General features: G+C 41.4%; 1 protein-coding gene across 1 annotated transcript in view; it reads right to left on the reverse strand.

The window, feature by feature from the left end:
• Positions 1-17,269, reverse strand: part of ADGRA3 (adhesion G protein-coupled receptor A3) — a 125,587-nt gene that overhangs the window by 84,085 nt on the left and 24,233 nt on the right. The window contains exon 2 of the mRNA XM_080795716.1: positions 5,200-5,271. Coding sequence (XP_080651842.1) covers positions 5,200-5,271 — 72 coding nt within the window. The remainder of the gene's footprint in view (positions 1-5,199; positions 5,272-17,269) is intronic.

Consider the following 17,269-nt stretch of genomic DNA (forward strand, 5'->3'; position numbering starts at 1 on the left):
AATCAAAGGAACTGATGGAGGCAGCTTGACGTGCAGATTTCCTTAATCTCTGAAGTGTACTTGCTAGTTAATTAAACCAGCCAACCTTTAATGAGAAGGAAGCCCATGCAAGGGGCACTGATGAGGAGACCTCCAGTCCCAGGGGGGGAACTGTGGAAGCGAGCATAGAGCAGCTGAGGGGTCACCCCTCCTGAAAGGTGGGGTGGTCAGGTGGTTGTCCACCATCTGCTCTCAGGCATTGGTTGAGGGTTCCCGGGGCAGAGGGGAGTGGTTTTCAGCCCACTGCTGGAGCACCGAATGCTCTCAGGCTCGCATGTGGAAGACCTAAGGAGAGACGTGCAGGAAGGACGAGCAGTGAAGGAATAAAATCAGCCACTGCGTTTTTTCAATTAACTCCGAAAAATTTGAAACTGATGTCATTTACAAAAACCTCAAGTCACTTAAGCAGCTAGCTAGGTCTTCAGTCCAGAACTCAACTTGAGTAGCCCAGACCCTAAATAAATCACTTACTGCCAGCTCTTTGCAAACAACCACATCTCTGCTCAACAAGGGCCAGTCTGCTGTTCCCCTGGGAAACTCTACAGGACTGTCCTAGCCCATGTGCCTCAATGGCTATGTGACCAGTTCTTCTGCCCCTATATTGCAATGGGCCCTGGGAAATTTCGAGGGTTTGCTTCTTCTCCAGGAAAGAGGCTTCAGAGACCCTTTGCCCTTAGATCCAGAACCATATATTGGTTTTATTACATGGTCTTTCCCCCTGTCCTTTCCCTAAACCCAGTAGGGATGGGGAAGCAAAGATGAGACCCTTCTTAGGGACCCACCAACGTATAAGATCTTTCTACATTCCCTCTAACTCCCCAGTGAGCCCACAGAATGTGTATCTAGAAATGGAGGAAGTTCCTCTTATGTTACCTTTTCTCAAATCTCTTTTCTGTATTGGACTCAGTAAGACTTTTGGAACTCAATAGCCAAAAACCAAGTCCTTTTTCTCTGTTCTTTCATCTCTTCCAAGGCAGAGTAATTAGGAATAGGCAAAAAAAACAGACATTAACAAATCTACAAAAATGCTACATCATTGTCATAAGAATTGTCCCCTCCAAAACTCCTTGTTGAAGTCCAAACGCCTCTTCCCTGGAAATGGGACTGTATTTGGAGACGGGTTCTTTAAAGAGGTAATCAACTCAAAAATGACAACATTGGAGTGGCCCTAATTCAATGTGACCAGTGTTCTTATAAGAGGAGGAAATGTGGGCACAAACACACACACACACACACACACACACACACACACACAAGAAACACCATGGTAAGACACAGGGAGAAGAAGGCCATCTACAAGCCAAGGAGAAAGGCCCGGAACAGATCCTTTCCCCACAGCCCTAGAAGAAACCAACCCTGCCAGTGCCTGGATCTTGAACTTCCAGCCCCCAGAAGTAGAAGGAAATAAATGTCTGCTGTTTTTTTTTTTTTTTAAGTTTTTTTTTTTTTTCTTTTGACAGAGATCACAAGTAGGCAGAGAGACAGGCAGAGAGAGAGGAGGAAGCAGGCTCCCTGCTGAGCAGAGAGCCCGATGCGGGGCTCGATCCCAGGACCCTGGGACCATGACCTGAGCCGAAGGCAGAGGCTTTAACCCACTGAGCCACCCAGGCACCCCTAAATGTCTGCTGTTTAAGGCACCCAGTCTATGGTATCTTGTTACAGCAACCATGAGCAGTCTAGTAACGACCACTGCATTCACACAGCTTGTGTCTGATACACAGAGAACCCAAGACAAAGTCTTCGAGTCTCTGCAGTGTCTTGGAAGAGAAGACCCCTAAGATATTTCACAGATATATGATGAGATCCCAAGCAAACCAGAGTCCATGAATAGAATCCTACAGTGAAGAAAATCACAGAAGAATACAAAGCATACAACTCAAAGAACAAAGTTGATTGACATGAAGGAAGGACAAGACAGTCTTTAGACAGTGGGACACAGAGGTGGAGTAGGTTAGTTAAAAGTTAGATGACCTGGTAGAGAGGGAAAATGAGAAAAGCTATGAAAAGAGCAGAAAGAATTAAGAGGTTATTCAAGGAGGTGGCATGGAAATTACAAAATCTATACAGGCTTTAGCTATAACATCAGTACAGCAAATCACAGAAGACCAAGGCCGTAGAAAGTGTAACTGGGAAAAAGACAGTGCTGGGTTCCAGGGGAAGGAAAACCCCAAGTCCCCCCTAATCCTCCCTCCTCATCACCCTGCACCAACACCGACCTTCCACACCCACAGAAGATGAATGGAGCTACACCAGGAAAGGACTGAGAAGACATTCATCAGTATTTGGTCATGAATTCCTGGCAAAGGGTCAAGCCACTGGCTATGGGACCGCTTTGTTTTACCTAATTTTTAGAGCACAAGATAAACCAAAGACCAGGGAGTTTCCACAAGGGACCAGCCAGCCTCAGCTCTCAGGCCATCTGGGGCCTTTCCAGCCACTGGTCCCAGCAGGAACCTGCAGGAATAAGGAGCTCTGTCTGAGCTCATGCTCACAGACAAAGGCCCCACTGATAGGGCACTTCCTCTGGAACCCTTGCCCCCTGTCCTTCTTTCTCAAAACCAGAACAGGAAGAGCCTAGCCATATTATCTCTTTTTCTTTCTTTCTGCAGTGTGCTGTTCTCCCATGGTGACAGCACGCGGTGGGGGGGGGGGGGGGGGGGGGCAGGTCCCACACAGCGGCAGTGAGGTCAAGACTCAGGTGTGGGCTTTGAAGGGTCTGTAAAAAAGCAGAGCTTAGGTTAAAATGTTTCCCAACAGAGATGGCCCAGGTCCCAAAGTCATCACTGGGGTCTTAGTCTGTGTATATGTATATATATATACACGCACACTCATATATGTACACACACATATGCATGTGCGAGTCCATCTATCCTATCTATATCTGTATCTGTGATCCTACAAAAGAGAGGTGGTGTTTTGGGATTCAGGTATAAACAGGCCCTTAGCTAAAAACAATCACAGCAGCATCTTCCTATCACCTAACAGGTTTGTGGCAACCTGGTATGTTTCTATCCTGTATAGGGATTTCTCATCAATAAATGACGGAAAATAGGTCAAAGACCAAAATGAAATTAAAAAGTAAATGTAAAAAGGGTAGTTATTCATGCCCATACTTTGTATGATGTACATGAACAACCACAGCAACTCTAGGGGCCAAAACTAAAACATGTTTATAAACACAACAGACACCATTTATAACCTAGGCGTCCCTATCATCCTTCCTTGGGGAAAAAGAGATCCCACTGATCCTTCCATTATTAACCAAGCAGCTACTCAGTGCGTGACATTGTGCGACATGCTAAGGCTATCTGTCAAGCACAATGACTTTTCTTACAAGAAACAGAAAGCCCAAAGGGAACATACTGCCTCACCTTGCTTCAGCAAGGTCCCTCCAGCCTCCCTGCTGCTGACCATGACAGGCCCTACTCCCTGTTCTTTGGTGTGTCGGCTCCGGCCCAAGTCAGTGGCAGGACAGCCTCGAGGCTGTGCAACCATCTGTTCTGTTGACAAGCAAGGAAATTCCTTTCCCAAAAAGTGCTGAGCAAATCCTGACTCAGTTGAATTGGTCAGTGCCCATTCCTCACCCTGGGCCCATGGAATGTGAGTGAAGGACCATCCACCGCCAAGTCGGGCCTGGGGCTTAGGTATGACCAGCCCCTCTGAGGCACACGGCCTACATGGAACAGAACAGGAATAGTTGAATGAAAACAGAAGCAAGAAAATCTGAGACTTAAGCACTGAACACTATACACATGTCTATGTGTACATACATACATACATATTCACGTGTATGTGTTAAGTATGAAGGTACTGCTACTTTATATATGTAAAAGCGTTATTTTTATATATGTTTATAAAAAAATGGAAAAACCTGATTTTAAGACTTTTGATTTAAGGGGCACATGGGCGGCTCAGCTGGTTAAGTGTCTTGACTCTTGATCTCAGCTAAGGTCTTGATCTCAGGGTCATGAGTTCAAGCCCGGTGTTGGGCTCGACGCTGCACATGAGGCCTACTTAAAAAAAAAAAAAAAGACTTTTGATTTAAGACATGATCAATGAAAAGAACAGGCATATATAAAAGGATAAATAAAAACTCTACATACATGCTTAAATAACACATCTGTGATCAAAGCAATAATGTCTTGTGGGAGTTTGTAGAAACCAGTGGGAAAGATGGTCAAGGGAAGACCACACAGAAAGAAAAAGAGTGAAGCAGAGCACAGAGAACCAAGAAAGTAAGGGAAATCTCTAATTTTGCAGAACTGGGGAGGTCACAGTAGAGATTCCTTATATTACCCAAACCTTACATACATCTGAAATGTTTTTGAGGGGCGTCTGGCTGGCTCAGTCAGCAGAGCATGCAACTCTTGATCTTAGGGTCATGAGTTCAAGCCCACGTTGGGTGGGCCAACACCAAAGGAAAAAGGAGAAAAAAAAGTCCTGAAATATAATCCTAAATGTATGAGTAATAAGAGGAATTTGAAACGTGATCCTGGACTATCAATCCTAATACAAGCAAATTAAATATGCACTGTGTAAAATCCAAGGCAAAAAAATAAGCACTACTAATAATATATCTGATCATGAACAAAACTAGACCTAATTTCTATGCAAAGCACAATTATTGCATTCAAAGAGATATGAATAACATATCAAAGTTGATCCAAAAATTTCCCTCCTTTATGTGTTTAAATTCTACTTGACTATTTTATAAGCCCCACCCACATTTCATGACAGAACTTCACTGCTCCAAAAGCCAGTGGTCAGCAAATCATGATCGCCACCCCACTTTGCAAATAACAGCACCTCAACATCGATTCATTTATTTATTGTCTCTTGCTGCTTTCCCACTATACTGGCAAAACCGAGGCATTGTGAAAGAGACCACATGGCCTAGAAAGCCTAAATTATTTACTATCTGGCCCTTTACAGAAAGCTTGCCAACACCCAATTAAGTAACTGTTTCTTGAAATTTTATTCTTAAACTTTTTTATAATAAAATTTTGGGAAAACTCCAAATTTTTATTTTAAAAATCGGAAGTTCAAGAAAAGACTTACAATAAAAATGCAGCTCAGTATTATCTTTCACTCAAAGAGAGCTCATAATAAACAAAAAAATGCAGTAAGTAAAATAATAAGATATAAAAAAAAAATACTCACAATCTTTCAAGGAGACTTAACCCAGAAAATGAGCCATTCTTCAGCTCGGATATTTTATTGTTACTCAGAATCCTAAAAATGACAGGAAAAAAAGGTAAGTTGCAGAATATATGTATACCATCAATATCAAAATAATTTAGCTCCTTATTTTTAAACCTACAAGGAATTCTAAGAAGTCACTTATTAGGCAGTTTTTGAGATGCCTGACTAAAACAGGAGCTTCTTTCTCTTTCTTTGAGAAACCACCTAAAACAGCTCACTCACTCATTTTGTCACTTCTTAAATTGTTCCTATCACATTTGACTAAAAATTTTAAGGTAAAAAGGGAGATAAGTGAACAGAAAATAGCTCTCAAGTTCCATATGAGAAGAACACCACATATACTTATATAATTAATCAACTTATGTAAGTCGCATACTTATTTAAAAACTAGAAACTTAATGGGAAAAATGTGTAACATGCTATAAAATACTGATCTTACAAAGAAATAAAGCATCCTCTAGATATTTCAATGCTGAACATTATTTGTAATTTAACAGTAGCAAATCTACTGTCTATATGTGTGAAAACATCTTTTAAACATCCTAACATACAGATAGCATGGGCAGATCTACTGTAATACTCTAGGTGATGTATCAGGACAATGCTCTTAAAGATATGACCCAACACCAAGAATTTCTTTCAAGAAGTCGGAGTCAAGTCACCCGCACGATGGGACTTGCCTAAGAAGACACTACGTGTTCTTGCTCCCCCTCTAGGCATTGTAGCTATGTGCCCCTTGTAGCTAAAGCACCAATGAAGATTCTCCATAAAGAAAGTGAATGTGCTAAAGCTACTTGATTCGGACATCGAGATAAGAAAATGAGAAAACCAAAGCAGAGAAGAATTAATTAGGTTAATGGCCCAAGGTGACCGGAGCAAATGCCAAAACCAGATCACAAACCCAGAAAATCTCTACTGCAAACTTCCTGTTCAATATACGTCAACATAGGTCCAGAGACACACTGCTAGCCTCGTGGGCAGAAAGCTCTCCATCACACACCATGATGCACTTCAGGGGTGCCCTTCACACGGGGTACAAAGTTGCACAGGGCCTCCTCCCCCAGAGGGTGCAACACAGCAATTCTATGTATATACAAATAACAGAATGCTTCTGGGTCGTTGGAGTTCAGATATTCATTTTTAGTTTCTCTACTTTTATTATTCTAAACGAAGAACCTTTAATTATTTGTCTTCAAACAAAAACAGCCATTTGACATCTGATTTTCTTTTGATGTGAGTGGAATCAAAAAACAAAATCTCTGTTCAGACCGATTCACCTTTCAGAGCCTTTTTTGTGGGATGATGATTAGGAGCTTCTCGAGTCAAGGATACCTGTGTTTGAGCTCAGCTCTCTTGCTTTCAAGTTCCATTGATCTTGGCCAGTCCCTCCACCTCTCTGTAAGTGTTCCTCATTCATAAAACAGGAAGAATAATATCTACCTCATAAACACTAGAAAGAAATTAGGAAATGCATGACACATTCAATGAGTATTCGTTAAATTTCAGATTCTGTTTCCTTGGTTCTAAGACACACATCCTCTCTCATTCTAATGTTTCTTGCAATCCAAGTATATTACTGTGTAATATTTTGCCTCTCCCCCAACACATGGCTAAAATAAGAACAGGGCGTTGTCGACCATTGGGACCAAGAAAACAGAAAACATGGTGGTCGAAAACACTACAGTTAAAATACAATACCATTTTCTCTAATCAAAATTACAAAGGTTTTTACAAATGAGGTGGTTGGCTCTGGCAAAGCAAACTCATTCTCCTTCATAGCCACCAAGGTCACTGAAAAAAGCTTTCTCAAGCAGCCCCTCAGTGTATCCTCAAGACCCTCCCACCATGCTGCTCAGAACATCATCCCTAAACACGTCCCCAAGTCTGACAAGAAGGATACCCCGTGACCTTATTTCAGCATTATGTAAGAGGAAGAGTAAAATGATGGTACATTCAAACAAAACTTCAAGCGTCCATTAAAAAAAGGATTCTTGGGGCGCCTGGGTGGCTCAGTGGGTTAAAGCCTCTGCCTTCAGCTTAGGTCATGGTCCCAGGGTCCTGGGATCGAGCCCCGCATCGGCCTCTCTGCTCTGCAGGGAGCCTGCTACCTCCTCTCTCTCTCTGCCTGCCTGTCTGCCTACTTGTGATCTCTGTCTGTCAAATAAATAAATAAAATCTTTAAAAAAAAAAAAAAAGGATTCTTTCAGAAGAAAGTTGATAAAAAGGAAAATGCTCGCATTTAGTTCAGAGGCAAACAAAATTGGAATCACTGATTGAAAGAATCTCTGCAGAGACAAAAAATTAAAAATTTAAAAAATTAAAAAAAAAAACAAACCACCAAAAAAGACTGGGAAAAAACACACTCTAATGGATCAACACCTTGGTGATGAGGCTTCTATGAGTTTCTCTTACTCTCTATAATCTTGCAGTGCCTTTTGAAATATCTAGCAGACAATTCTTACTATTTAAATATTTTCTCTCCTGATGATTAAAAACATAAGAAACTTCCTAACCAGGGAGAGTTTGAAATTGAGTTAATTTTGTATACAATTCTATCTTAGAAATAAACACTGAAGGAATACTTTAAGCTTTGAGATTAAAGGCTCACGTTTATTTATATTCAAGAAATGTTTATGCAGCTACAGTTTGCAACTTAACAGGCACTATGAATAGACACTAAAAGTAGAGGAATGAACAATGGTGTAGAGATCCAAAGCCCAGGTTTTAAGGGAGACTCCCCCCTCCCAACAGTAAGTGATTTAGGTCACCTCTCTAGTTCGACTTCAATGTCACCACTTTCAAGATGCAAAAAATCAGACCAGAATGACCACCAAGTTCCCTTGTAGCTTCTTGTAATTTTCTGTATTCATATTCTCATGAGCAAAACTGCCAAACCTGACGGTGACTGAGAATTTATCACCGATAAACCGAGAACTAAAGAAACAAAGAAAAACTATGCAGGCTACCAGGTAACAGATTCAGTGACAGGACTGCCCTGTGTATGGTGAAGAATGATCCCCAAATATGGAGGGAGCTTATGAAAAACTGTCAGGGTGCCAGCTGAATTACACTCGGTACTGTTGCAGCAAAAGGACTGTCGTTGGCTCAGTCATAAAGGCTTTAGTACAATAAATGATAGATTTTATTGAGAAGAGTAAAAAGGAAGACATTTCATCACACTTAAAAAGTTATAACTGTAACCTTAAAAATACAGTTTACAACCTCATGTTAATATATTCAGTCTATCCATTACTTGGTGTGTTTAAGGATTTTGTGCAAGAAAACAGGATCGGTATGAATAAATCTACTCTGCAGACAGTTTTTATACTCAATTTTGAGACCGGAGACTGTGGAGCGAGCAAATGCATAATCTCACGTATCATTATAAACCTAAAACCCATTCTAATCAATATTTTTGCTGACATCTTTGAAATTTCAAACTTTCTAGGACGTAACTGAATGAAAAGTATAAAACTTGACCAAAGTTATAAAGCTTATGTATACCCATTTCTGTTCTATACTAGCGATGTTTTAACACCACCTGATCTATAGACAATGCTTAGGAATGCGATGCTGGGCTCCTGCCTCTTGAATTTAAACACTGTAAGACGACTTTGACGTCCATTATTACATTTAAACACAGTATCATGTTAGTTCAATATATCATTTCAGCTGAAACATGAAAAAAGGAATAAGACCTAATGTAGACATGTTTAAAAAAAATCAAAAGTTTATGGAGCAGAAAAAAATTAAAATTAAGTATTACAAGTTCTCAGTCACTTGCTCTTGCAAGTCCCAGAATGGAATGCTAGGCACAGCACCCACACCCTGGATGGCAGAAGGCACAGAATAATTTTCCTTTAGAGAGGAATTGAAAATACATGTCAAGAGCTCTAAATATTCAGATCAAACTTTAGGGATATAATTCTTAAAGTCGACCCCTGGAGAAGAAAATAAGAAAAACAATCAAATAGTACTCTTACAATGGCTCAAATGGTAGCACTCCAAAAGATATGCCCACCCAGAACCCAGGACTATGACCTTAACGAGAAAAGGATGTTTGCAGATGTAATGAAGCTGAAAGTTTCCAGATGAGATCATCCTCAATTAGTGTGGGCCTTAAATCCAATGACAAGTATCCTTAGAAAAGAAAGGGGGAAGACTAAGAGACTGTCATATTTAAAACAAGGGCAGTCTCATACAGACAAAAAAAAAGAGAGGAAATGAAAGGCAGATTTAGAAGCTATAAGCTATAATAACTAAAGATTTTCTAGAACTAAGGAGTAAAGAGGACTACATTTTTAAAAGTTTGATATTTTTAAAATCATAAACCATGTTAAAAGATAAACTTATGACTATTACCAAAAACAAAGGCCTCATTTCCCAAATATATAAAGAGCTCTTTAAAAAAAATCCCCAGTAGAAAAACTAGCAAAGGCCATAAAAAGACAGTGCAGTGAAAGTAAATACAAATGGATCATAATCGTATGAAGGGATCTACAACCACAATCATGAGAGAAATGCAAATTAAAACTAAAACAAGATACCATAATTCACTTAAGGAGTGCAAGAAAAACGTGATAACACATTTTATAATCAGAGGGAAACAACCACTCATATTCTGCTATCAATCAATATAATCATTATGGAAGGCAAAAGTACAAATGCATTTACAACCTTTGATCCATTAATTCCCCTTTTGGAAATTTATCCCAAAGACAAATTTGCAATTGTGCTATATACACATTATATATTAAATTATGCAATTATATATTTATACAACAAAATTATTCATTGCACTATTATTTGTGAAACTTAATGACTGGATATTTAGGTTGATTCCAGGAAGAGAGGATTGGTCCTGATGAAATACAGGACCCACACAATGGGATAGCAGATGAGGGGCTGCAGAATGGGAAGAGAGAATGCTCTTTAGGCATTCACACAGAAAGATCAGAGACATACTAAGGACTGAAGGTATGCTTTTACATTTTAAAATTCTCCATCCCTCGACATCTTTGATCTGCTCAAGCAACAGAAACTGTAGTAACACAAACTGATTCTGCATTAGATTTATTATGTAGAGTAATACTTATTATTGCTATATCTTTATCAAATAGAAAAGGGGCGCCTGGATGGCTCAGTCAGTTAAGCGGCTGCCTTCGGCTCGGGTCATGATCCCAGGGTCCTGGGATCGAGCCCCGAATTGGGCTCCCTGCTCAACGGGGAGCCTGCTTCTCCCTCTCCTTCTGCCTGCAGTTCTGCCTACTTGTGCTATCTCTCTGTCAAATAAATAAAATCTTTAAAAAAAAAAACCAAAACCAGACAATATGGCTAGGCTAAGCTTCTGAGACACTTTCATAGGCACATGTTCTAAAAATTTAGGACCACCTGTGATAAGCTAAAATCAGTTATGCTAACTCCTCATAAGTCCCTTTTGGTGCTTTGCTTCATTTATCCTGCTAATGAAAACTGGTTACTCCCACGTTCGCTGAAGTTCTAGTCCAGGGGGTGGCCCAATCCAACCCACCACCTGTCTGGACAGCCTGTGGGCTTCTAAGAATGGTGTTTATATTTTTAATGGTTGGAAAAAAAAAATCAAAAGAATGGTATTTTATGATACGTGAAAATTCCATAAAACATAAATTTCCATGTTTTTAAAATATTTTTGGCAAACGACCATGCCCATTTGTTCACATGCTGTCTGTGGCAGCTTTCCTGCGATGACGGCAGAGTTGAGTAGTGTCAACAGAGCCTGTCGTGGCCAGGAAAGCCTAAAATATTTACTATCTGGCCCTTTACGGAGAAAGAGAAAGTCTGTCAAGGCCTGTTTTAGCACACTGTCCCAGTTTATTCTTTGGTTTCCGGCAAATGAAAATCAAGTGTTCTTTTCTAAATTAATTCTTCCTAGCAAGTAAGAGTAAGTATGAACTAGATGGCAAAACTCCTCATCAATCTGAGAAATCTTTGTATTAAAATCACATTTAATTCAGCAAGCCATCGGCGACATGCACATTCTGTCCTAAGTATTAGCAGTCTGTTTGCCAATGTGTCCCCAGATCTTGATGCCTCCCTTCATTCAGCTCTGCAGAGAAAATTCTGGGTGGTGGGCTTTAGTTCCAGTGCGTCAAACGATGTTTTGCCCGCCAACTCTGCCACATCACCTTGTTTTAACAAGGACTTTGCGTTTGGTGAAATTCCTGTACAGGGACTTGTGTATTTACCGTGTCTCCCGTGACTGGGTGAAATCCGTGTGGGGATCTTTTTGAACCTGACCATCTCTGCACCCCCACGGGAGTGGATCTAACAGTGAACACGTGAGTCCATTGTGCAGCCCCTCCTTATACAGCTGTTCTCAGCTACTCTTCAGAAACACCCTACGACATCAGTATTATTTTCTTTAAAACTAAAATTTGCAGGGCACCCAGGAGGCTCAGGTGGTTAAGCGTCTGCCTTCAGCTCATGATCCCAGGGTCCTTGCTCAGCGGGGAGCCTGCTTCTCCCTTTCCCTCTCCCCTTGCTCCTATGCTAATAAATAAAATCTTTAAAAATAAATAAATAAAATAAAACTAAAACCTGTGAGTTTGGGGACTTGTCCAGGTTCAGATTCAAACCAAGTAGCAGAGTTAAGATTCGACGCCAGGTACGTAATAACACACTCTGGTGGCCACGGAGGTGCGCTCCTCAGATCTTCCTTCAAGAGAGACCCTGCAAAGGAGGGCGGTTAGCAGAGAACTTCCAGCGGCAGCTGTCCCGGGGATCTGCCTCAGTTTCCAAGCAAAGTCTGCCCACTTTGTAAACAATGCCAGCTAAGGACTCAGCACAGCGAGGTGACAGGTTCTCCATTCCGGGCCAGGTCAGACTCCCCAAGGGGCGATCTCTGCAGCAGCACTGGCCCAGACTTCTGCACAACTGTCCTATCCAACCGTCCTTCCTTTCCCCTCTCCCTTCACAGAGGTCAGCTCTGCATCCCAGTCTGAAGGGTTGCATGCCCACATCTGCTTCATTTCCCTTCATCTTCCAGATGCAACGCCAGCAGCACAAATCTTGTACTTCTAACCTCTTAACACTTGGCTGTGCTTCCCAAAGGATCCCACTGGCAAGACGCCCAGAATATCTTTTCAATAAATGAATAAAATAAAAATATCGCTGGGTTTAAGGTTCTGCATTCAAAGATCCCTCTTAAGGAACTAATAACACAGCATCTACAATGTACCCAATGTCCCAGCTTCCTATAGTACAGACGAGGAGAATACACCTCGGTGCTGTTCTCATGACGACTTCTCTCTGAAGCTTATGGAATTTATTTTTGGGGGAGAGGGGGGGAATAAAAAATTCTACCAGAATATATCTAGTTCGCATCTTTTAATACTGCAATAGAAGTGTCCTAAGCTACTGTTTTCCACATTTTCACCCTTCTAAAATTAGGACCATCTTAAAATTGGTATCAAAGGAAATTTCCAGCTGCTAGGAAAAGGAGTAAGTTAAGAATTTATCAGTCGTTGTCACTGTTGGCATACACACAAACTGTGGATGAATTTTAAGTCTGGATCCTTAATTACGGCTTAATGTTTACACATTAAGGTTTCACTATGATACAGCACTGAAATAAAAAGTTGTGTAATAGAAGATTGCATATTATATGGCAGTCGGCGTAATTAAAGGCAGTAGAAATGCTAAATCTCTCAGAATTTAACATTTAGGAGAGGTTGGTGGGATTCATTCATGTGTCATAGAGAACGATCACTCACGCAGCTCACAGCTCTCATTAGCCACCAGCTCATTTATAAGAGAAGCAGTTAAACTTCCAGTGATACATGATTAAATTAAATTGGGGGGGGGGGACTTTTTAACTTAACTGAGTAAAAGTGCAAACAAAACCCTATCTTCATCGATACTCAAATGATACTATCAAGACTAAAGATGGAAAGAAGTCAAAATCACCTTAATAAAAAAAGATCAGCGGGTTACGATGTGTGCATTTAAAATATATTTATCAAAATAAATAAATAAATAAATAAATAAAATATATTTATCACACACAGAAAGAAAAAGAAACTGATAAAGGGGTAAAATGTTATTAATAGCAAAAGTTCCAGGCCAAGTGGGGTCACTTCTTGCTTATGCTTTTGAAAATCGTAAGCAAAACTGACCTCATTACTCCAAGTTGATATGAGGTAACCACTAACCAATTCCTCTACATTTACGATAACTCTTAATATTACTATCAGTCCCTGCAAACAACACTCACTGCCCTTCACACTCCTAAAAGCTACCCTGGAGCTTCATTCCATGTTTGGGTCCGAGTGCTCCTGGTTTGCAGTCTTTTGATGAGTGCACAGTAAACTGTGACTAATGACTACTTTGGTGATTCACTGGTTTCCTGTTAAACTTTGGACATAGGTCATTAGAAGCAGACTTCTGGATTGTTCCTGCATTCTCTCTGGCTACTGGGTCCTCTGAAGTGGTCATGGTTTCCTTTGTCTGGCCTCGACCTGCTTCACAGCTGTGCTCAGCCCGAACCCCTCTCTGCCCTTCTAGCAGCCTGAGCTTGTGAGTGGTATCGGGAGGGCTCAGCTGTGGTCCCAGCTTTGGCCGGCTGGCGAGGGGCACTAGCAAAGCTTGCCTAAGGAGTTAAATGAGATCAGACCCCCATGTCTGAAAACTGAGCTAACAGATTCATGTGGCTGGGGAAATACAAAATGTATTTGGCCTCCAAATTTAGAAAATCTTTCCAGCAGATTCACAGAGTCAGTGTCTCATAAGAGAAAAGCGTGGTTTTCGGGGAAGGGGCCAAGGGAAAGAATTACGGGCTCTGATAAAGGAACTCTTTGAACTTGACTAACACCTATCACCAGAACAGTTTTGTTACCCTGAGGAAATTCCTGGCATATCATGGTGGGGTTTAGAGTAGAAAGAGGACCTCTGGTATCTACCAGCACAGGGCAGAACTCTCATTCATGTCAAGTTTCATTTCACCCTGATGATTCATAGGAATTACTGGGAGTAGCTTCTGAGGCAGTTCCTCGGCCCCATAGGTGTTATTATCTTGAGGATCTGAAGGTTGAGTGCTCCCTCTTCTTGGATAATTAGGTTGTTTGCGAGCAAAGTCCTTTTTTTCAAAGTCCCTTTTGCTTACAGTCTTGACAAGTATCCTTGTCAACACGGGCAGGTACAAAGTTAGTTCTAGAGTTTGGTCGACGCCCCTGTAGTTGCTGTTAATTGTAGAGCCATGACTTTATTTGCTTGACAATCCTTGTTCTGTTCTAAAATTCTTTCAAAATGCTCCGCAAGATGTTGGAGCTCAGAAAGGGGAGTGATCTCCCGTCTTAATTTATGTTTCCTTAATAAATCATGAAGCTCAGGGAGAAGCCCATTAAGGAAATGAGCAGACAAGGCACTACCAGCTTTGCAGTCCTGGAGACCAAAATGCTCTCTAACTACTTCTTCTAAGCAAAATCAAAAATCTGCAACTGATTCGTCCCTTTTTTGCTTACAGGCCTACACCATGGTCCAATCGATTCTCACAGGAAAAATCCTGGGTGTAGCTTCAAGGAGTGACTTTTCTCACTTTAATTGTTGCTCTTTTGAGGCATTGTGGTGGGATCCTCAAAGACTTTTTAGAAGGGTCTTTCCAATCATCTGCATGGAGCCACCTGTGGGCACCTCCTTACCGCATGTAAATGAATTGGTATAAAGCAGGAAATCCAGGGTCATGAGCTCCAATAAGAATCTTGAAGTCTTTATAAATGTAGTTTGATCCACCTTTAGGCCTGGACAATCCTTTATAAACCACAACTCGGGTGAAGGGTTTACGTTTTGCTGCAGCTGTAATCCACAGTTCACGGGATGGTCTTCCTCTCAAGGACATCAGGAACTTGGGAGGGGAGGGGAGGGGAGGGGAGGGGAGGGGAGGGGAGATCGAATGGAACATTAGCATCGGGACAGTCAGGCACAGACGGGTTAGATGGAGTGTCGAGTCCTCAGCCTCAGTTGGAGATTCTGTCTTCGGTGTTTTGTCTCCTTGTAACGACTGTTTTTAGAAAGGCTATTTGAGGGAGCCTGGGTGGCTCAGTTGGTTGACAGACTGTCTTCAGGTCAGGTCACGATCCTGGAGTCCTGGGATCGAGTCCGCATTGGGCTCCCTGCTCAGCAGGGGGTCTCCCCCTGACCTCTGCACCCCCCTCCATGCTCGTTTTCTCTCTCTCTCTTTAATAAATAAAAAATCTTTAAAAAAATAAAAAAGAAAGAAAGAAAGAAAGGCTATTTGTAAGCCATGCTGTCTTCTGGAGGCCTCTGTTAACCAACCAAAGATTACATTTCACTGTTTTTGGGAGACTCGAAATCCTCTTCTCAAGGGCACCCCTAAAGTGGATCATCTTTTCTAAAAGGGAGGAAAAGGAGATTTAGACCAGCTGGAACCCATCTAAAACAAACCATGGGGAAAGGGGTAATTCCACCACTGCCTAAAACCCAGGGAATCCCAGGTTTCTCCCCTTACAGATAAGGAGGGTGACTTACCAAAGGAGCTTCAACAGACAAACAGAAAGCAAGTGTGCACAGTAAAGTTGGACAGCTCAAAAGCCAGGATCCTAGAGACTGACCAAAGAAACTCCACGGTTGGTGAGAGATAACAGTGAGCACAAAGGACTCGGTGGGAACTGGCACCTGGTTTACTCACTGGCCTCGGGTTGTATGAGGTCAGTGTCGAGGGATCCCACCTCTGACACCATTGTGCGCACACCAAAAAAGACTGCAAACCCACAGCACCCCCACCAAACATGGAATGGGGCTCTGAGGCACACTGTTCTAATACTGCTTACAGAGCATGAAGGCAGTGAGTATTTATGCTCTATAGTGACTGGTTACAATATCAGAATTTTCTTAAATGAGAGGGAATTGGCTAGTCATTACCACTTTTCAATTTGGGGGAACTATTTCAGTTCTGCTTATGATTTTCAGAGGCATAAGCAAGAAGTGACCCAGGTCAAGTTAACTTCACTTGTCTTGCAAAATAAACTAAATTAAGCATCGCTTGTACAACTAACAGGTTTTGTCTGTTCAAAGCATTTTCAAGTACGGACTCCATTTGTGTTTGATTTTAACATGGAACTATCAGATGGGACATAAAATCTACTACATAAGAAAAGACAAAGAAAAAGTCAGCCTACAGAGATGTAATAATAGCATATAAAATTAAGTTTTTTGGAAGAACGTGGCTTATTTCTTTAATGTACAATCCTAGCCTTATTACTGAGCTGTAACATACATACAATAAAACATAAACAGAAGTATTCAGTGTGATGACCTGACCACTGCACATGTCTTTGTAATCACCACCCCAACAAGACAGAGCAAGTGACCATCACCATCCTCTCAGAAAATTCCTCCCTGCCCCTCCCTGCTCCCCTGCTCTTCCCCACATGATGCCCCCAGCTCGTGGAAACCACGTTCTGAGTTCCATCATCATAAGTCAGGTTGGCCTTTATCACAGTTTGGGTCTATCACAGTATGGGTATGTCTTTTGTTTGACATATTTTTTTTTTTTAAGATTCATCCATACATAGAATACAGTGGTATTCTAATTTGTTCCTTTTTATTTCTGAGTCGTAGTCTACTCTAGAAATATACTTCCATTTGTGTACTATTCCCCTGTTGATCAGTATTTGGGTTTCCAGTTTCCAACTACAGTAAGACTGCTGTGTGTGTCCTTTGGGGGACCAAGTTGTCTTCTCTTGAATAAATCTGCAGAGTTGGAATGCCTGGGTCACAGGGTAATACATGCATAAGACATTGAACTCAGAGCAGTTGTACCCTCTTCACAGTCCCCCCTGGCCCTGTATGATGGTTCCAGTTCTTCCCACATCCTCTCCAGAGTCTGACAGTCTATTTGATTTTCGCCTTTGTAGTAGGTCAGCAGCAGTATCTCATCTGTACTTTTGTCCATGTCAATGTGGAGCTTTTCTTAATGTGCTCATTGATCATTTCTAGATATCCTTTTGTAAGGTGTCCATTTACATGTCCTGCT

This window comes from Martes martes (genome assembly GCF_963455335.1).
Source record: "Martes martes genome assembly, chromosome: 2".
In the NCBI taxonomy this organism is placed as follows: domain Eukaryota; kingdom Metazoa; phylum Chordata; class Mammalia; order Carnivora; family Mustelidae; genus Martes; species Martes martes.